General features: G+C 44.0%; 1 protein-coding gene across 3 annotated transcripts in view; it reads right to left on the bottom strand.

Annotated features, from left to right (window-relative positions):
- Window positions 1–2258: 2258 nt before the first annotated feature.
- The window catches only part of DPYSL2 (dihydropyrimidinase like 2), a 118273-nt gene continuing 97907 nt past the window's right edge, over window positions 2259–22624 (bottom strand). For 2 of the 3 annotated variants that reach the window (XM_061592294.1, XM_061592296.1), the window contains exons 10-14: window positions 21274–21415; window positions 19469–19639; window positions 15782–15961; window positions 10863–11040; window positions 2259–9889 (exon numbers count right to left, since the gene is read on the bottom strand). In XM_061592294.1, the coding sequence (XP_061448278.1) occupies window positions 9798–9889; window positions 10863–11040; window positions 15782–15961; window positions 19469–19639; window positions 21274–21415 (763 nt within the window). In that variant the 3' untranslated portion in view covers window positions 2259–9797. The remainder of the gene's footprint in view (window positions 9890–10862; window positions 11041–15781; window positions 15962–19468; window positions 19640–21273; window positions 21416–22624) is intronic. The other variant, XM_061592295.1, reaches the window with a different exon arrangement.

The raw sequence follows: 22624 nt of genomic DNA, 5'->3' as shown, positions 1-22624 counted from the left end.
CTCATCAGGATTTAAGGCTACAATATAGCTAGGCAAAAGCAGTCCGGGAAGGTGTGAAACAGGACCAGTGACGGCCATGAGATGGGGACAGTGGGTAGGGCTAGGGAGAGGATGTGGTGTGGGGAGAGCCCCAAGACTCAGACAGAAAGGTTTTGAGAGCCATATTGCTTCCCTGGGCTTGACGTAAGAGGTTTCTCAAAGAGCTTGGTGATCACCATCTGAGCAACTCCATTATGCCGCTTCCACACACAGTAGGTGTATTCAGACAATGTAGCTCCCATGTCAGGCAACACAGGAGTAGCGCCCTGCCCCATGTTCACACATGCAGTGCAAATGTCTGCAGGAGGTGGGGCTTTGCTCATACAGCAGTACCAGTGAAGGCATCCCAGTGGCCTGGAACCCTGGTTGTGCAGGACCCCAGGTCATCTGGAAGCCCTTGAACAAAGGCCCCCTTTCTTGCAAGACGTTTGCACTGTATGCCGGACACCAATGGCAGACACTCACCTGGCAGTAAATCCCAAAGAACTCAGTAGGGCTTCCAAGCAGCCATGCAGAGGGTTTCGCTGTTAATATTGTTTAAGTTAAAAGGGTGTTTGTCTCGAAGATGTCACCAAGGATTTTTTTAAATTGAGTTATGCACATTAACATTTGTTTTGTATGTTTTATGTCCCAAATGTGATGTTTATTAAGCTTATTAAACACAAGAAAAATTAAAAATAGAATAAACAAAATCCATCTCAGTACCATCCAAGATTGTGTGAACACTCAGTTAAGAATGAAAGAATCCCAAATAATCCAGCATCCTGTTCTCCCAGTGGCCAACCTGAATCCCAGCAACTGATATTTTGAGGCTGCAACAGTGCCTTGTTTTTGTCTCTCACCTGTTATACACATCCCCCATATTTCACTGCATGCGTTAGTGTCTAGACATGGGGGGAGGTGAGAAGGATGAAGAAGCTGCTCCCCGTGCCAAGTCCGGAATACTGCTTTTTAATCAGGAAAAAAAAATTGGTGTGTGTGATGTCTCTGTATATATATTACTGTAAATATGGTAAGTGCTGGTTTATTAGAGTATATGTGGTAAGTAGACTGAGTGAGAGGGAAGAGTACATGGGCTGGAAGGCTGGATAATGTTGTATTATGATTGGCTGAGCGTTTGAGTGTCTGAAGGTATGAGAGGATGACAGAGGTGGAGGGAGTTCTCTTGGTGAGACTTCTGAGGGAGGTTGGAGTTGGTTTTGTGGGTTGGATTGGATTAGGTGGGTAGTGAGGCAGGTTATTGACGGCTAGAAACATAAAGAGTAACGCAACTTATGAAACCTCACGCTTGTTGACAATACCTTTAAGTAATCTTGTTATTCCCTATGTATATAAATAAATATTTCTTGGTTTACCAGAACGCCTGATCCTTGGCTGGGTTTACATAGACCAGAAGGGTGGGCAGGGCATATACCAAGGTTGGGAAACAGTATCAATGGTGGCAGCCGTGAAGAGATAGTGTAACATCATCAAGTATCCACAGCAACCCAGGACTCTATTCTTTATAGGCACAAAGATGCAGGGGGGTTGTGGCCTGCAAGTGCACCCAGACACAAAGTAGCAATAAGCCAGGAGACTAAGGCACAGTCTCAAGGCAATATTGTTTTACTGGTTTGACTGGTGGTGGAGCCTAGCAGTGGGATCTTGAGAGATCTTTGCTAGAGCCGGTGAGAACCATTTAAAGACCAGGACCCTGAGGTGGGACCATGACAAGGTGGTGACCACAGGTGGGATCCTAGCAGGTGGCGCCTGAGGTGGGATCCTGACAGGAAGGGTCCTGACAGTGTGTGCCTCAAGGGCAGTAATGCATTGCATGCCAGGATGCTATCATATGAGTGGCTACAGCTAGCACAAAGCTCCGGCGATCTTCCGGGTGCCCAAGCTTGAAAACGGATTGTTTCTAGAATTCTTTATCACGGAAAAGAGCACTAAACGTCCACTATATTCCACTAGATTTCCAGAACTAGCTTTTAGGTTGTATGAAAGAACAAATAAAATGCACAGATTACCAGGTAAGAAATCGTCGGAATAACGGAATAAAGTACAGTGTGAAAGCCACCAACACAGACAGTACTGTACTAAGCTAGACAGACCAAAAGCCTGGTTCAGTATAAGGCAGCTTCCTATGTTCCTAGATTGTATTCTGTGCAGGCACAGCAAGACTCAAACAAGAGACAGATCACCAAGACACAGGGCACTCATGGACTGAAACAACAACATTTTTTTTATTAGGAGTTCCCATGGTAATATAACACAGAGTTCGTAAGGAAGAAAAAACACAAGACTCATTTTATGACATGATTTTGCACAATTGAGAGAACGGTCAAATTTTATCAGTACGTCTGTTGTCTACACACATGATAAGCATATCACTTACTGCTCCTTCACCCATGTCACAAGCACAAACCCCAAAGGTTAAAATCCAGCTAGTAGGTAATTCTACATGGTTTAATTATTTAAAATTATTATTATTTTCCTTTTCCTTTAGAGCATCAAGTCACTGCGGCAAATTAATTCCAAGTTCAATGTCATTTCCTTTAAACATTTACATATGACATTCATTAAACAGACACACAAAGCGAGCAAACTCCCACGGGAAAAAAAGACATGCTTATATAGCCTGCAACGTACGTTTGTTTTTGTTTTTTTTTAAAAAAAACCTTTCTTTTTCCCCTAAAAAAACATAAAATGGCCTAAGAACAAAATTGTAGATGAACATGGGAAAAAAGGAAGACTCAAGTGAATAGCAAAGAGTTGCACGTTTCGTAGAACTGAAACATGGGGTTGCATTCAACTAAGTCCTACTCAGAGGAGACTCACTGAAATTAATGAACCAAAGTTAGCCATGTCTGTTAATTTCCATGGGTAGGACTAGGATTGAATGCAACACATGGTCACTTACCCCTCCTCCTTCCGAAAACAGAACTTTTATATTCATTAAAGCGCAAATGGAGAAGGAAAAAACAAATATTTTTAAAAGCTGCAAATATATATATTACACATAACTAAATATTTTATCCTTTAATAAAAAGTGCAATATCTGAAGCAAACAAAAGAGAACTGAAACTCAGCTGAAACTGTCTGGAATGATAAGCAGCCATCACTGTTAAGGGTGGAAAAGTGAAAAGTGGCAAATCCATTTCAAATCTCTGCCACCTTTCAGCATTCAATTGGCAGCTTTTTTATATTCATGGAATGCAGGAAGGATCCTCCACCAAAGGCCAGTTTAGATGTTACCATTTGCCTGATCACAAGGTCCAAGCTCTGCACAGGAGGCCACACTTCTCAATTTCTAGCTTGCTGAACGCCATGTTTGAAAATCTGTACAAGTGTGAAATTTCACTGTAAAGGGGTATTTGCACACTATATTCACTGAACGTATGGAGGTAGAAAACATTGGAAGGACTAGCTTTAGAGGTATGGTATAGAAATATATGGCGCACAGAAGTTCTGGATGAAATAACACACAATCGTTACTGTTTACAAGATAGAACAAGGCCTTTGGCGCCATCTGGTGGAATTTCATAAAGTATACAAATGAACATGGTTTTAAGTGGACAACTACAAGTAGCTTCCAGGACAATTTGGTTTTCAAAAGGGCTTTGTTAATAATTTTCTGTAAAATATTTTGAATTTTGAGATCCATCTGCTGTTTTGGTTAATGATTTTATTCACTAACAGGCAAAAAAACCCTTGCAGTTTAAAAACGTACCAACAGCCAACAGATATTTCTATCTGTGCTCAGAGGCATGTCACCAAATTATTCCAAGCTACACAGGGAGTGGATTGGACTGTGAAAGACCAACCCAAATGGTGTTTGCGTTTTGACAAATTTGTAGGGTAGTACAATATCTCGGAGAGGTCAGGTCTCCTGCTCCCCTGGTGCATTCACTATAGCTGCCCAATTTCCCTGCTTTTTGAAGTTTGATAGAAATATCTGTTGGCTATAGGTACGTTCTGAAATCGCAAGGGTTTTTTTTTTTTGCCTATTAGTGAATTTCTCTGCTTTTAAATATGGGAGGTAAGAAATGGATTCCTGTGCAAGTTTGCTGAGAATGGACTGATTGTTTACATGCTTCAGCTTAATGGGATTTACTCCCATGCAATCATGCTTAAGATAGGTGAAACTGACCATGGGGGGAAGAGAAGGGGAAGGGAGGGGACCAGAGTGGGGAGGGGATGAAGGGAGGAGGGGAGAGGGAAGGAGGAATGCAGAGGGGGAGATGACAGAAGGGAAGGTGATGGGGCGAGGACAGGTCTGACCATTTGCATGCTTACTGAGTTCAACAGGATATACTCCTGTGCAGTCATGCTGAGGATAGATGAAACTGACCTGGGGGAGGGGCAGGGAGGGGAGAGGGAAAGGAGGGGGAGGAGATTGGGTAGGTGGGCACTGGGCAGAGACAAAGCCCTTTTCCTTTTCAAAAGGAAACATTGTTAACAGTATAATTTTTTTTGCAGTTTCTCCAACTTTTTATACTACAGCAGACATATGTAGTCTCCCACTCAAATTTAAACCAAAGCTGTCCCTGGCTACTTTCACACCAGACATTTATTCCACTTTAAACAGTCCTGGCTACCCCCAAATAATCCTGGGAAGTGTAATTTGTGCTGAGAGCTGTTAGGAGACACCCTATTCCCCTTATAGAGCTACAATCAGAAGAGGGACTGACTATTCAACCACTCTGGCCACTGGAGCTCTGTCAGGGGAATAGGAGTCTCCTAACCACTCTCAGCACCCTTCACAAACTACACTTCCCAGGATTCTATGGGGGAAGCTATGACTGTTTAAAATGGAATCAATGTCTGGTGTGGCCCTCTAATTATTCAAGCCAAACAGCTGCGAGTCTGGCTTTTAGACCACTGACAGTTGGTGCTTACTGAGCATGCCTGCACTATCATAGACTCCAGTGTTAATTTTCTTAAATTAATTAAAAATCAGCCAGGATTTGTTTTAACTTTTAAACTGCAGAAGATGAAGGTGAGAGTATGGGGCAAGGTCAGTAATAGGATTACAGGTACTCTGTGAACTTGTTGATTTTTAATTCATTTCAACAAATTATGAGACCACTGACAGAAAGAAGTCCAACAGGCGTCTCAATGTTTTTACTCATGTTTCAGATGGTAAAGTCTGGATTTTCTCTGAGTGTTTTGAGTATCGCCATGAAAACTTAAGAGTGTTGTTATGCAAACGTTTCTGAGTTCTGGAGTATAAGTTTTATAAGGTTTTGTTTTGAAATTAGCTTATAGCAAGCAGCAGAATGGCATGGGGGATATTTTCAATTTAACATGGTGGAATGTGAAAAATCCATGCTGGCTATAGCATACAACCACTCTCCTGGCTGTATAATTAAGATTCTTATGTCGGTTGTATTATGATAAAAAATAATGGCATTGTTATCTTTTTTCTTTTTAAGCAATAAAATTAAAAATATTCAGTGAATGTACAAACTGTGTACACAGATAACTGAGCTGGTCACTTGTAGTTATCAACATGTAACATTCAACAAGTGTACAGTTGTGTACACAATAGTTGAGCTGTACAAATCAACAACTGGACAGTTATTCATGCAAACACCTGTAGAGACAGCATGTACCTGTCTTCAGTGCCTTTTGTGTACACAGACTGTACACTTACAGAGACTCATGTAACATGTCAACAGCCCTCGCATGCAAGCTCACTGTGTGAAAGGGGAAGTGACAATGTGCCCACTGTCCCCATCAACAGTGCCTTGTATGTCTACGGGTCTGTATACATCTGGAAAATATGCAGGGGTTGAGGCATGTGAGTGTCAGGATTGGAAGAGTAGCCCTGGTGGACAGGAAGCAATGAACAGGGCTCAAGACTTCCTCCCCCACCCCTCCTAGCAGAGTACACAGGCAACATTCGGAATCCACATCTTCTCTGTACCAGGCATGTGGCTCCTGAAAGGGCCAGCAAGGGGCAAGCACATTATGTAGCTGTTAACTGGCGGGGGGAGAGAATCTGAAGCACAAGTGTTCTAGGCCTGGTCTACACATGGGTGAGAATGAAGTGGGAGATTAGAGCAACTGAATTCTGCCTGCAAAGGAGAGTAACATTCTGAATGCTCCCCCACATTTACTCTCTCATTCTCACACACACAACCCTCCCTGCAATTAAAAAAAATCACATCATGGACATTTTAACACAACCACTGCCCTCCACTGTTCTCCTAGCTTTCTACTTGCAGGAAGCTGTTTACATAGCAGAACATTTAAAATAGAAATCTGCAGACTCATCTGCAGACTCAAGTGACACAACCTCCTCTGGGTTATCTGAATACATGACTGAATTCCATACATAAGCCAGGTTTCTTAAGGAGAGTTCAGTCTCTAGGGCACTCTGCCTCTGCAATCTCTTAGCCCTGCTTCCAGATTCCAAGGAGACTTCTGTTCCCATTTTTCTCACCATGGAAAAAATCTGGCTCGGCATGGCAGACCTGTTTTGAGCAATGGGCATTAGAGCCACTTTCAAAGATGACATTTCAACATATGTCAGTTTTTAAAGGACAAAACACATTGACCTGGATATATTTTTACTTTTCCTTCCAAAGAATCAACCAACATCTAAACAAACAGGAGTTTGTTCTTTTTTTTTTTTTTAAAGGAAAACGTGGCAAAATATCAATTTTAAAAAATTTTAAATGGATGAGCAAAGCAAAGGAGGTTATGCTGTCTTCACAATTAAAAACTCATCATAAGGTTCAATGTAACAGTTCCAAATGCTGGGTGTGGCATATGTAACTCCCATCAACCTCAGAAAGTACGGCCAATGGACAGGGATGATGGCTCTGTAGTTCAGCAACATCTGAAGGACCAAAGATTCCCCACACCTGCCATGTGCTCTTTATTAGGGCTGATCATTTGGCACCTCCTCATTAACAATCAGGAACAGGAGATCACAGGCTATACGTGGGACAAGCGATGGGTGAGAATTCAGCTGAATTCAGATTTAGCACCAGATTTTTCAATGGTCCACATATTCTCCATCTTTGCAAAGCGATCCTATTTGCTCTGACCTTCAATGGTTTTCCCAACACCAGATCCCCCCCGCAAATATATTGTTCTCTTACAGATTTTACTCACAGCACAGTACAGCAGTGCAGGTTTCTCTCTCTGCACCCCCTCTAATAATCCAAGTTCCAAGCAGGGAGGAAGCAAGCCAAGCCTAACAGAGATTAAAAGACAAACCTAGCCTTCGAGTCTCTAATGTGGGTTAGATTCTCTAGCTTTACCTTCTAATCTCTGTAGTGTTAATCTGGTAAATGATTAAAAAGCAAGACTACAGACTACAGAGTCTCACCTATGTTAAGGACTCTAGGATTGCCAAGGATGTGGGGGATAGGGGGTTACTGAAAACTGCTTTCCTCCTTTCCTTTCCAAAAGGAAAAACAGCTGGTCTCTACTTGCTGACATGAAAACTGACCACCCTGTCACAGACGAGGAGAAGGGGGAGGCAAAACCACTTTATTTTCCTTTATCGATCTTTCCTTTCAAAATATTGTTATTTCCTTTCATTTATCGATATTGCATTTCAAAATATCAATACATCAATATTTTTGGGAGAAAACAATTTGAACCGGTAAAAGTAGTGGATAGAGGACAAAGAACAAATTCAAATTGCTACCAGCTGTTAGGTCAATGGAATGCTTTCGAAGTGGCAGCAGTTAATGGATGCCATCCCAACTTGGGACATCCAAATCTAAGAAGCTTCACAGTTTCAGATTCTGCAGGGATTCTGCTATTGGTCCCACTCATATGGTCGGATCATTTTGATACAGTAGCCATGCGTGATCCGCTTAAAGGCAGACAGCCCGTATGCAGCTGGGAGCACATTTAAAAGGGCCTCTGAATTGCGTCAGATTCCCCATAGGTCTGATTGAGTGCTTCCGCACAGCGGTGCATCAAAACAAGGCAGAATGTTTGAAGTACAGCTTAGCACATTATCAACTTGATAAGAGTGCAATGGCCTCTACTGACAGAAGCAATTTAAAGGTCAGTACCCAGACACTGCCCTTGAGACTGACCTCCCTGCTAATTCAGTGCCATTGTAGATGTAAAACCCAGAGAGGGTGCCATATGACAAAACACAACCCAGTTTCCCTCCACACACAGTCATGCACAGATGACTGTGTGAGGGGCACCGTACCAAGGCAGCCCAAGAAAGGAAGGGAGGAAGGGCGGGATACAAATCAAATAAATAATAATGAGTACCACACAGATCCCTGTTCAGTCTATCCTCTACTTAACTCAAGGAAGCTCATCTGTGAGACTGCATCTCTTGACTAAGTAGAGTGGGGGAAGAGTGGAGGGGGAGAATGGGAGGTGGGCACAGGCCAAAGAAGTGGATAGGGAGAGGGTACAGGAGGCAGACGTGGGGCAAAGAGGCAGACAGGGGAACACAGAAGGTGGAAGCAAGCCTTCCCCTCTCTGTATGTGACTGACACAGTGCTTGCACGTGAGAAAGAGGGGAATCCTGGCACTGTTATGTCCTCTGGTGAACTTTCTGGTGGTGTATCCATGATAAGACTGGACTGACTGTGTTTTAAAGCGATTTCTTTCTTTTTTTCAAAATTCTCTTGAAATCAGGAGATGCTGGATTTAATTTTTTTTTTAAGCATGGAGATTGTGTGGCAGCATGTTTCCTGGCTAGATCTTCTGAAATGATGTCTGAACCCATGAAATGAAGAGTTGGGTGTTTAGAAAGATCTCCAGCTGATGGAGATGCAATGGTAACCCAGCCTATCCAGAATCTGATATCCTTAGGAAAAGGGGAATGGAGGACCACTTCACAAAGATAATTGTTTGGACACCAAAAATCAAGGTGGAACTGATGCAAAAATTAAGTAACTATCTTACACATAGATTCCTGTGGCACCATGGCAATAACGAGGTGTCACCAGCGGGACCCTGAGCCTCAAACGGCTTGGAGGGACAAAAGATGAGCTTAATTCTAAAACAAGGCATCTCAGAACACAACAATATAACATGCAGGAGCAAGCATGCACGTTCACACACACAAACACACACCTATTAAATCAAGGAAACAAACAACAAATGATCCTTCAATTCCAGGATGGGATTAGAGTATTAAAACTCTATGGGCTACAACCCTCCCTGCCACAACTGAACCCTTAGCAGCACAAATTCTACCTTCCTCTAATTTGAAAGGAGAGTGTATACACATTTGACTGGGGGAGGGGGACATTTATTCCCATATTCTGTTTTTAAAGTTGCACAGACACAAATCCAGTTTTGGAAACATCCAGTTTAAACCCTCAGTTTTTTTTAATCCCTCCTTCCAACAGTTAAAACCCAAACCTTCATGTATGCAAAAAGTAAAATAAAATAAAAAGCAGCTCTTGGGAAATTCACTTTATCCTTCCTTTTTTAAAAAAGAAAAAGAAAAATATGTTAATGGTAACATAAACCACAAGTTCTACTCTTCAGTGCTTTTCTCCCCCCTCCCGCATCTCCCATTTGTCAAAAACGGGGGAAAGGGGGTGTTTCCAAATGTGTAGGAAGGGGGAAGTGAGTAGATTCTGTGAAAATGGGTGTGTGTGGGAAGAGATTGACAACAAAGGGGCTAGGGAACTGCGGCCTCAACTAGGCCTTACCCGTTGGTTGCCCGCAGTAACCATCACAGGCTCTAAAAGAATCAAAAAAAGGGTCTTCAAGTGCCCCACCCTCTCCCATGATCCGCTAAGCGGCCATGTTTTTTCCCCTTTGCTTTTTTTTTAACCCAAGCTAGTGATATTGGCACGGCCACCGGGGGGCGCCACAATGCGCTGCGTAGTACGGCGTGGAATATTGTCATCAATTTGTGCACCTAGAAAGAGAGGACAGAGAAAGAGAGATGCGTAAGCATAGTGAAAAACTGAGCATATACACATACATATGTAGAACAGTTAATCGTCTTAACTATGGTCCCACATTGAGTGACTCAAACATCCAGCTCCAGCTGGTACAAAATGCTGTGGCTAGACTGCTGATGGGGACGGATTACCTCTAGCACATAACTCCAGTGCTTAAAACCTTGCTCTGACTGTCCATATGTTATGGGGACAGGATCAAGGTTCTTGTATGAATGTACAAAGCCCCTAACCTGGATCCTGGATATCTAAGGGACTGTCTGACCCCTGCCTGCTCATCAACATCTTTGGGGGGGTCTCTGTTGGTGGTCCCCCATGGCGCAGATGCACAGCCTGTAACAACTAGAAGCCTCGTTTTCAGTGTAGTGGGCTTAAGCCTGTGGAACTCCCTCCCAACTGAGAACAAACAGACACTCCCCTTGCTGAACTTTGGGTGCAAGACAAAGATTTTATTTCAGCAGGCATATTTTATGAAACCTTTTATTTTTTTATTCTCCGTATGGGCTATTTTTTTGTGGACAGCATAGAAATACTAATGATTAAGTGGTATACATTTGCCTTAAATACAGAAAGTAAAATAATTATGTGTACCCAGTCCACAAAGCTTTCAATCTGGCACACTCTCAGGATCTCTCTACACAATAAATTAGGACTGTCCCAGGATTAAAACTACTTCCATATTAAGTGCTCTCTCCCCCCCCCTCCGGGCCTGTCCCTTTCCCACACACCCCTGGATACTACAATTTGTCACCAGGGCCTGCTCCAAGCTCCATCGATTAGGGAGCTTTGGTTGCCATTGAATAGGAGCAAGGCCTTTTTCTTAATGGCCCCTAAAGTGTGGAATTCCCTCCATGTGTATGGCAAGGAAGAGACCCAGAGCCCTTGACAAATAAACAGAAAGAAGATTTCACCATAATAATTTAGCCTCACATAGGTATGTACCAGACAAGCTAAATCCAGACTGGTGCAGGTTCCTGACAGGCGGGGCCTGCTGTTTCGCTGGAGACGTCTTGGCTGAGGATGCCGGTGTGACAGTTTTCGGTGTCACCGATACTTCACAGACTGGACCATCATACAGGCCACGAGGAACACCTCTCAGCTCAGCCAGCTAGGGGGAAGCAGGGGGAGGGGAGCACAGGAAGAAAAGGTATTGAGCAGGAGTCTTAAATAGTGAACGTATTCAGTTTTATTAGATTTAATTAAAAGTGTTTCCAGTTCTCATAATCAGAAGCAGGGACCTGTGACCCTCTGGATATTGTTGGACTCCCATCAGTCCCAGCAAGCATGACCAACAGTCAGGGTTGACGGAAGCTGGAGTCCAACTTCTGAAGGACCACAGCTTTCCCATTCCTGCTCTACAGGATTTAGAGCCTATTATACTCTCCCTAATACAATAACAGGTACCAAGCTGCAACGGTTCAAATGGATACCTTACCCCTTATAGACCCAGTCTAACCCCTTATAGACCCAGTCGGTCACTGAGCTCTGCAGGTGAGGGCCTCCTGCACATATCATCTTATCAGGAGGTCCGTTCCTCACAACACAGGAAGTGGACCTTTAGTGTTATAGCACCAACACTTAGGAATTCCCTTAAACATTAGCAAGCATCATCTCTGTTATCTTTTTAGTGCCTTTTGAAGACCTTCCTCTTTCAACAAGCCTTTAAGTAAAGGACTTATTCTCAGTGTGTTGGAACTGAAATGTTGTTTTTAAAACTGTTTTGTTTGAATATGTTTAATAGCATTTTAGTGTTTTTGTTTGCCACCCTGGGCTCCTTCTAGGAGGAAGAGAGAGATATAAATTTAATAAATAAATAATAAATAAGTAATACCTTCAAAGACCTAGGGCTTAAACCTTAAATCTGCTTACTCAGAAGTCCCACCGTGTTCAATGGGTCTGGCTCCCTGTAAATGTGTTTATAACTGCAGTCCTATTAAGGCTTCAGATTGACAAGGTGTCAGTCCCATCTATCGCTTCCTCATAAGCACTGTGGATCAAATGCTGTTCAAATTCAAGGGGAGTGGGGGAAATCACCATGCCAAAACCAACTCTTTTACACAGCCTTAGCTCCAATCAAGCCAAACCAAATGGAACAATTTCATCCAGCAGAGGGCAGTATTTGGAATAGATCTATTTGGCATACAGCAGCCTTCACCAACCTGGCTGCCCTCCCAATGTTTTGGACTACAGCTCCCATCAGCCCCAGCCAGCACAGCTGTAGTCCAAAATGTCCGGATGGCAAAGGCTGGCTTACAGGCTTCTCCCAAGATCTCCTGAAGACAGAGAGCCAAGGACTACAATCAGGCTCCTGTGCTATGCTCGAAGGCAGCGTTGATTTCAGCGTGGCTATGTTGATTTGCAACGGCATTAAGCTCTCAAAGAAGAAAGCCAAGCCCTGCTTTCATCTTTTGGTCTATTTCTAATTGCTTTTGTTTCTGGTGCAGCCTCGCTTGCTAGAGGAACAACAAAAGGTAGCCCAGCCTATTAGTTTTACTCAAACAATAGATTCTGTTCTACACAGTCATTTCATTATAAAATATAAGGGTATTTGGGGGGGGGAGAACCAAAATGTTTTACTACTTCATAAAAGCAGGGGTGGGAAACCTTTTTCAGCCTGAGGCCCACATTCCCTTGTGGGCAACCTTCCAAGGGCCACGCCCGAGCGGTTGTCAGGGCCAGAGCAACACATGTGAATGAGAGATCTGCACAGTAGGTTAGTTTCGACACACACTCACACACCCCTCTCTCCTCCACCCAGGAAAGCAAAAAAGCATGATCACAGCTCAAGGACTCATTCCAGACAGACAAAAACATTTGGAGTGCAAAGCAGGACCAGTGAGGGGTATGGCCTAGGGACAGGGTGTGTGGCTTGGGGAGAATTGACCCTTGTGGCTTGAGGTCCCCCATTCTTTCATTAAAGCTCTCCCCAAAATACTCTCAGTCATGAGAGAACTCAGGCTGGTTTTTAAGCCCTGATTCCAACCAAGGATCACGTGCGCACAATTCAGAAGCGCATGCATCAACAATCCACCCTCGCAGCAGCACCACATGTACAAGACATCATGTGATACAGATGATATCCATTATGATTATTTATTAAGTTTGTCTGTCACTTTATTCTTTGGATGAGGCTGCTCCATTTGGGAAAATGAGGCACTGCCCTGCCGACCTCATTCTAACTTCAGCCTATGGATGGAAGGATCTGTCCACTTTGCTTCTCTCAGTTTCTCATTTTTCTAATTTTAAATTCAGTTCTTCACATTTCTGCAGCAATGTGTGGTTTTTTTTAAAAGATCCTCATGAAAATCTTTCTGCATTTTAAGGCGAATTTCTCCTAACAAACACATTTTTGTATGCTGTTTTGACTAAAGCACACATTTTTTGCAAGCAATTTATCCCAATATAATGCATTTTGTTTGTTAATATCACCAGTGTATTCATTTTTATGCACTTTCCCCTAATAGATGCATTTTTTGCAAACGTTGGTTAGCGAACTGCATCGCCAAATGTGGATAAGTGCGAGTTTCGAAGGATGGCTGTGGTTCAGGTCTCGTCGTGTTTCAGAAAGTGTGAAACTGATAAATCTTAATGCCAAAATGAATCAAATCTCTCCCCCATCCTTGCCTCAGCCAGCCCCCACCTGCCTGCCTTCTTACTTAGAGTCAACCAGGGGGTGGCTCTGTCCATCACTGACTCTGATTCCACCTGTTGGGGGACTCCCTGCCTTCCGCCCCTCCAGTCCCAACAGACACCAGTGACCACTGCTTTATTTTAAAAAAAAAAAACTCTCAAAGCGACTTAGGATAAAATACAAACAGATAAAAATAAATGAAGAACCAGAGCACTGAAAATTCCTAATATGCTCATCCATCAACACAATAAAAAGGACAAGCCACACCCCATCCCACTAAATTTATCAGCATGAATCTGCCCAACCCCCTCCTACCCACCCCTAAAAACAGGTACAGGAGAGAATTTGTATGTGGGTGGCCATTTCTCAACACCACCTCACATAGAAAGTGGGAAGCAAGTGTACTTGCTCACCAGGGCTGTTGCCAGAGGGTTGGCATTGTTGGGCACCTGTCAAGGCCCATGCTGCAGCAGGGGACCCACTGCAAACTCCAGGAGTCTCATAAGATGCTACCCTGGGCTCCAACTGGGTAGAAGGGCGGATGTAAAATAATAATAATAACAACAACAGCAGCAGCAACAACAACCCAAAGGGCCATCTAGTCCAGCATCCTGTTTACCCAAGTGACCAACCAAATCACTCTCGGCAGCAGTGGCTGGTGCCCATTAGGACTGGCAGGGCGGAAGGCAGGAAGACTAACAGTAGGTGGAGCCACAGCCAATGACAGAGTCTGGCTGTAAGTAAGAAGGCAGGCAGTTGAGGGCTGGCTAAGTGCACACTGAGGTTGGTAGGGCAGTGCTCCATCTGCCCTAATGGACCACCCGCCACTGCCTCTTGGGAAGCCGGCACATAGGACCCAAGGACTCTTGCCACTTGTGATCCCTAGCAAGTGGAATTCAGAGGCACGCTGCCTCCAACCTTAAGCCTCGTTGCTTCTCTTCCTTGTCGCCACTGCTTCTCTCCGAGCAGGCCTGGGCAGCGACCTGAGCAAGGAGAAGGAACAGCTGCTGCCATCCTTCTCTCTCTTTGGGCAGCATCATCATGGGGACCCCGAAGGGAGAGAACAAGGAAGTGGACAGTGGCAAGAGCTTGCCTAATGCTCTCTCCCTGCATCTGATACGACAAGGCACACACTAAGGCCCGCACAATGGGGCAGGGGCGCATCCCCGAGAGCCCTAGCTTTAGCACTCCTTTGTTCATCTGACCCAGAGGGGATGGGCAAGACAGCAGCAGCTGCTGCTTCCTCACCAGCTCTCTTCTGGGAGGCATGATGGGAGGAGGGAGGCCCAATGAGGGAGGCACTCCCATCCGAAAAGACGAGATCCCTTTTGCTCCTATACCAAGTGTGTTCTGCAGCCCAAAGTGCCAGAATTAAAGTCTAGTAGATGAAGGGCATCAGCATTTTAGCGGGAACGTGTAGCTCAGCGGTCAAGCATCTGCTTGCATGCAGAAGGTCCCAAGTCCGATCCCCAGGTAAGGCTGGGAGAGACTCCTGCCTGAAACCCCAGAGAGCTGCTGCCAGTCAGTGTAAACAATACTGAGCTAGACTTGCCAAATGACTCAGCATAAGGCAGCTTCCTATGCTCCTCTTTCAGACTTGCATTTAGGCATTAGTCTAGTAGCCACAGGCAGCAAAAAATTCCACGCAGGCAAGTGGAGAAGAGATGAAGCCCTGCATCCCTTCTTTGCACCCAGCACAGAAACCCAAAAGGTTGTCAAAGGCGAGGAGTCCCCTACTCTTCAGTCAGCACAGAAATGCAATGGGATGTACTTTACACACACACAGAGCCAGAGCCAGGTTTCAGGGTGCTGCCGATCCCCCACAACACATACCCCCATTTGGTCACACAGCCTAGCTTGGATCCCATTCAAAAGCAGCACCATCAGCTGCCCACTGCGAGAACGTTCATTCAAAAGGAGGGTGGCACAGCCGGGTTGGGCCCCTTCTGAGCCCCCCTAGGCCAGTGCCCAACAGCTGGTGGAAGATCAGACATATAACAAAACAGGATTGCATCTGTGAAAGCTTCTACTGCAACAGATCTGCTAGTCTTTAAGGTGCCACCAGGAGATTCATTGCAGGTTTTGCAGAGGAATACGGCTACTACTCCAATGGAATCTTGAGCTCTACCTGTTCCAAACAGGTGAATCTGAATGATTATATTCTACTATTCGATTTACTCAGGTTTCAAAGCAGCACTCGTTCAGCCTGCACACTCACCCTGCTCCTTGCCTTGATGCGCTTGTAAACAAAGTCAGGGAAGGGTTTCCGGGCAATGTATCGTCCAGAGCCCTCAGTCACATGGAGGTTACTGTCCTCCAGCACAATCTTCCCTTGGCTGATGACCACCAGCGGTGACCCACGACACTCCATGCCCTCAAAGACATTGTACTCCACAGACTAGAAGGGAAAAGAAAGGTTAGCTCCACTGAGGATCACAAACCAGGCTCATTCCCAAGCAGAGATGGAGGGGTGCCACTTGGTTAATCTTTTCTGTGCCAAGCCAGCTATTCCCCCATCCTATACCTGTGCACTCCCCCACTTTTTCTCTCTTTTTTTTGGGTAAATGCAGAATTTTGTCTTTGTTGAATTTCACACTGAGTTTCAGCCCAGTTTCCCAGTCTTCTATTAAGGGTCATCTTGAATTTTGTTGCATCTTCGGAGCTGTTAATTTTCCTTCCCAGTTTTGCGTCATCTGCAACTGAAATGAGCATTCTCCCCACCCCTTCATCTAAACCACTGGTAAAAACATGTTTAAGAGTACTGCGTCACAGACAGAGCCCTGCAGATCCTACCAGAAGTCTTCCTCCAGTTTGATGAGCAGCTTCTCCAGCAGCTGTGAATCTCACCAAGGATATTAACATCTAGCCTGCATATTTCTAAGCAAACTACGGAGAAACTTTGGCAGCTGCTTTGCTGAAAGGAAGACAAATCAAGGGAGTCTCCACAGCACTCCCTTGTCTTACCAGCTTTTCCACACTGAATTTGACTATCGGGAGTTTCTATGCTTCTCCCGAGCTTAGCAGAGGGATTTGGGGACTAATGCACAATAGGCTTTGTTCGGTGTCATCACCAAGTGTGCTCTTCAGGAAACATTCAACACTTTCTGTAGATTGCCCACTAGACCATAAGAAGAGGCTGGCTGCTGGATCAGGCCAATGGCCCATCTAGTCCAGCATCCTGTTCCCACAGTGATCAACTAGATGCCTATGGGAAGCCCACAAGCAGGACTTGAGTGCAAAAGCATTCTCCCCACTTGATGGTATTCAGACCAATTGATTGGATGTTGTATTTAGTAATACAGAATTTATGATGGATTGTCAGTTTCTCTAACCCCCATCTGCGGCAACCAATGAAATGGATTGGGGCTAGGGAAATGTTGTGCTAATGCTAGATACGATGCCATGAGAGCTATGGCCAAATCTCAGAAAAACGTACAACAAGCCCTGCTGGATTGGGCCAGTGCCCCATGTAGCCCAACATCCTGTTCTCACTGTAGTCAACCAGACACCTATGGGAAGCCCACTAGCATAACAGCAGTCTCCCCACTTGTGGTGCTAAGAAACTGATGTTCAGAGGCATACTGCTTCTGACAGTGGTGGCAGAACATAGCCATCGTGGCTAGTAGGATAACCATGGCTAGTAGCCATCATGACATTTCAGGGAGGGAGAGGGCTGCTGAGGGAGGCATTCCCTTCCAAACACACAAGATCCCTTTTGCTCCTATGCCAAGCGTGTTGAGAACACAGAGATTGATAGATATTAGCAACTGACAGCCTCACCCACCATGGATTTCTCTACTCCTCTTTTAAAGCCATACAAAGGGATAACCATCGCTACATCTTGCGGAAACAAATTCCATAATTTAACTATGAGCTGTGTGAAGAAGGACTTTCTTTTTGTCTATCATGAATCTTCCAACACTCAGCTTTGTCAGATAACCTTGAGTTCTAGTATCGTAAGGGAGGGAGAAGAACTTTTCTCTATCCGCTTTCTCCACATCATGCACATTGCAAAGGAAAGCCAGTAGGGGAACAAAACCTATTTTTCAAGGAAGACCGGCTGCCAGTGTTTTTGCAGAGAAGGGCAGAGATATAGGAGAAAGGGTTGGATTTTGAGGGAGGTGGTTAGGTGAGTAGAATAAGTAGAATTATATTCTTATTCTCTGAGGAGACTTTGATAAATGAAACATAAATGAAACCAGTGAACATCATCTTGTAACCCCACACTTTCAGAACCTAAATACTGAATCTTTATTTATAACATCTGTTAACTAAATAGGATACATTTGTTTTAACACATGCCTGATTCTTTGCCTAGTTACCACAAAGACCAAGTCTCACTGTGGCTGGTGACCAAGCTACCACAGTAGGTTGGCATAAAGTAAATAAGGGCAGATACAGTTATTTATGGTGGCAGCAAAACGCCCAGTAGAGAGAAAGAGTTACTGGTATCAGAAGAACAACCCATAGCTGGGATCTTTGTGTTACGTGCCTTCAAGTCGATTATGACTTATGGCGACCCTATGAATCAGTGACCTCCAATCACTGACCTCCAGTGACTGGGATCTTTAGAGGCTGTAAAGTATCCAGAGGGGTTGAGGCTTACTGATGCCAGGGCAGTTTGTAAGCCAAGGTTAGGGGGAAGAAAACAAGGTCCCCAGAAACAGCTTTGTTTTATTCTTAGTTTGTGATAAAAGTATCTCTACCTCCACAAGGAAACTCTGGAACTTAGTTTAAAAACCATTTAATTGCTGTGCTTATAATATTAGGATTGTTTTCCTTGCTACCCTGTAACCTGCTGCCAACACCCTCAAGTTCAGCATATTATTTACTTTTTTCTGGGTTGTATCCAAGATTAGCGCTACTCAAAGCGACCGACTGAAATTAATGGACAGAACTAACTTAGGCCCATTAATTTCAACTCTGAGTTCAATTAGCTGGATGCAGTCCGCTGAATTTTTCAGCAGCCTATCACTGTTGATGAATATCAAGCTGCATTTAAGGAAGGGTTTTTTTTCCCAACAAGGAACGAAGCTTTAGGGAGGTTTTACAGCTCCCATCTAAAGAACACCCGGAGATCTGGAAATAATTGCTTCTCTTTACCACATAATGAGAAAGAGCATTCATATGAGGAAAAAAACACACTGAGAAACAGAAGATTTTTTCCCAAAAAAAATCTACATGGCTTTTTGCCAACAGCTAGATGAGATGTAAACAGGCCCATACAATGATTATTTTTTCTCTTTCAGGGCCAGATTAGAAAATGCCCATGTCACATTGCCTAAAGGTCACTTCTAACATTCCCATCCAGACTGCAGCCCCATCCCTCCCCAGATTCTCAGTAAATGATCTGCTCCAACCCAGTGGTGTTAAACAAACACAGATGTGACATAGAAGATTCAGATCCTCCAATGGATTTTCCCATTTTTATTTTAAAGCAGTCGCAGGCTGCAGTTTTGATTGGAGCAGCACAGCTGTGGGAGAGAGTGTTTAACCCTTCCCCCCAGCTATTTCCCAAATCTAGATCTCCCCAAACCTGCTCTTATCTAATTTTCTCATAGCACACTGCTAGCCCTTCCCTCCCCAGCTGTGATCCTGATGACCACAAAAGCTCCCATGGTGCCAACTGACATTTCCAGGTACAAAGATGAAGTGTGCTTCCAATTTTAAATTCAGAAAACACGTTTAATTCAGAAAGCAACTGTGCCTAAGCCAACAGAAGTTTGGAAAATGCCATTCAGTCCAGATACCCAATGGATTGAAAGATGGGTCCTCTTAAATGCGGAGCTTGTATGTTCTTGCATAATCGTTCCATTTTTCTCTTTTGCTTACACAAGTGACAATGAAACAGAAGTTTGTAATTGGAAAGGGAAAAAAGAAAGGATCTTCTGTAGAAATCACTTACTATGTTGTGAGTCTTGGCTGAGATTGTCTTGACGCTGTCTGGGTCCCAGATCACCAGGTCGGCATCAGAGCCCACAGCAATGCGTCCCTTTCGTGGATACAGATTGAAGATCTTGGCTGCATTAGTGCTGGTCACGGCTACAAACTGGTTCTCGTCCATCTTACCAGTAACCTGACCAAAAAAAGGTAGCAGTGCCATCAGAACAGAACTGACAACAAAAGAATCCTTAAGGCAATGCAGGCACTCAAACTTTATGCGATGCTGAAATAGGAGGTGCTGCTTGAAATCTCACTCCATTCTGATGATGAGCCATTGATGGATGGAGTCCTTTCCTGAATTTTCCTATTTTTTGTCAGGTTGTTACGTTCAGATCAAGATAAACAGGTCACCTAAACAGAGCATCTTTATTTGCTGTTGCATCTTAGAAAATGTATTATAATAGGAAGCCATAATAGCAAACCAAAACATTCGTTTTCAATTTGAAACAAACCAGAGTCCCTTGTTAATGTCCAAACTAAAGGAACTATGGCTTGTTTAAACTATGGTTTAATCATAGTTTGATCCTGACTTGTCCTCATGAACCATAGCTTAAACAAAACTGGGTTAACCAAGTCTGGGCATAATGGGATATATGGATTATTTAAAATTGGAAGCAAAAGGTTCTGATTTCCTTTAGTGTGCAAAACAGGAGTGGAGAGCAGCACATGCACATGCCTCATGTCAGCTTGTTCAAGTAGCACTGGGTGGGGAGCCTCTAGCCCTCCAGATGTTGCTGAACTACAACTCCCACCAACCCTGGCCACGGGCATGCATGCTGGGGGCTGGTAGGAGTTTTAATTTAGCAACATCTGGAGGATCAAAGGTGGCCCACACCTGATGTAGCAGAAAATCATGGTTTCCTGTTGCATCTGAACCAGGATGCCAATTTGTCTTCTTTCCTAAACTGGAGATCACTGGAGTCAGCTGTTATACTTTGAACATATTAGGCTACCTGTTTTTCATGTTTTAGATATGCTACCATGCTTCTCCACCAACTAAGATCCACCCTCATCACAAAATACGGGCTCCTACCGAGAGAAAGGGTGGGATATATATCAAATAAATAATTCAACAATTCAATATCTAGCTATGGGCCTGAGCATTTTGAGCTTATATATCACTTTTGCCAAATGGTCAAAAATATGTGTTCCCTTCCCAACACTTCTAACATAAAAGTGTAGCCCAACTCAGATGAGCAGTTAACCTGCTCCAAGCCAGTATCCATTGGGTTCATAGTTCCCTAACTGTACAAAAGCATCATAGAAGATGGATGGGATAAGATGGAAGGGCTGTGGCTCAGTGGTAGACCACATGTTTCATGAGCAGTTTGCAGAAAGTATCTCCAGGTAGGGCTGGGAGTATCCGCCACTTAAAATCCTAGAGAGCTGATGCCAGAAAATAGAGTAGACAATGCTGAACTAAACACACCAATAGTTTGACTTAGCATAAGGTAGCTTTCTATGTATAAGGTTGCTTCCAGTGATGGGATAAAATCAATGGATAAAGGCTTGCAGCAGCTTGAGCTCAGATGATACTGACCACACAAGGAAGGGAAATCCCCCACTGTTTCAATATTGAGACTCTCAGACTGATTCGAGAGCTCCCTATGATTTATTCTCCAGATGTTGTGGATTCACATGTCTGGCTAAACCTTTTGCCCCTAATCATACAGCAAGCCCTAGGGCTGGCACAGGATCTCAAGTAACACTGGCAGAAGATTGTCTGGATGAATCAAGTCCTCCCCCGGCCCCATCAAAGCAACACACCACAGCTTTATCCCAGACGATGGACATCCGTTCCTCAGTTCCATTGGTTCCTTCAGGGATCAGAGTAAAGTTGTCCTTCCCAACAGCTTTCTGGGCAGTGTTGAAGGTACAGTGGCCACTGCCAGTAACCTGGAGATCTCCACTAAAAGCAAAGACAGGAGGTGTGGAATTAATAGTTCAGAAGAGATCGTGAAGATCTGTCATGCAGAAGACAGAACAAGACTTGTTCTCTGTAGCTCTGTAGTCAGGAATGGAATGACTAGGTGAAAAACGCAGAGAGGCAGATTTCAGGGAAACTTTAAGATAAACTTGCTAACGATAGGAGCTGTTCAAGATTGGAACAGGCTGCCTTGGGAGGTGATGGGCTCTCCTTTGCTAGAGGTATTTGACCAGAGTCTGGATGCCATTCAGGGTTGGAGTAGGTCAGGGGTAGGCAAAGTGGTGCCCTCCAGCTGTTGTTGGACTCAACCCCCATCAGCCTCAGACAACTTGGCCAATTATCAGGGGTGATGGGAGTTGGAGTTCAATAACATCTGGAGCACACCACGCCAGCTATTGTAGTTCTGGCAATGATCAGGGGGATTGGACTAGATGACATCTAATGTCCCCTTCCAGCTCTTAATATCCAGGAAATCTATTTGCTAGCGTTCACCTAAATAACCAGGTTCTTTGCCCTAAAAATTCTGCAACTCAGAGTTGGTTGTTTTCTGGTCTAGCCTAGCTTATACTTGCTAAAATGAAACCTCTTTTTCAATTTAACATTTACTTTATTCCAATTCTTCTTTAGCAGAATACACATTTAATTTTTTTTAAATTTAATTAGCTGTTTCCTGGAGCCATATTACATTGAAAGAATGGTGCAGATACATCAGCCCTTCCACAACGTTGTGTCCTATTTGAAAACACCAAATCCTACAATTTTCATTCTGCAATTATACTCTCGGGACAGTTTTTGGGGAGTGGAGAAAATATTTTCATTCTGCAATTACACTCCTCTGAAGGTTGGGGGAGGAAATCTTTTCTCTGGGGAAAGGAGTTAGGGATTTTGTAATGTTATTTTTTTTAAAAAAAAAGTTGCTGAAGTCTGGGAAAAAACACAGATTCTGTCTGATCATCTGGACTCAGACACACATTTCTGGTGAAGCAGAAGACCAAACTCTAGGGAGAAACCCAGCAGAGACTGGTTCTGAAAGCATCCTTGAATGTTTCTCCCAGGCTTTGCTCAATAACCGTCATGCTTGGGGCAGCAAGGGCAGCTGGGGAGATCTGAATGCAGCAATCTCACTTCCGGTTTGGCTTTCACTGATGACTCAGTTGCCTGCCATGTAGATAAATGCAACAGACATCACAC

The sequence above is a fragment of the Rhineura floridana genome, chromosome 12 (genome assembly GCF_030035675.1).
Source record: "Rhineura floridana isolate rRhiFlo1 chromosome 12, rRhiFlo1.hap2, whole genome shotgun sequence".
Classification (NCBI taxonomy): Eukaryota; Metazoa; Chordata; class Lepidosauria; order Squamata; family Rhineuridae; genus Rhineura; species Rhineura floridana.
The sequence above is the reverse complement of the archived record's forward strand: the minus strand, read 5'-3'. Positions and strand labels throughout refer to the sequence as shown.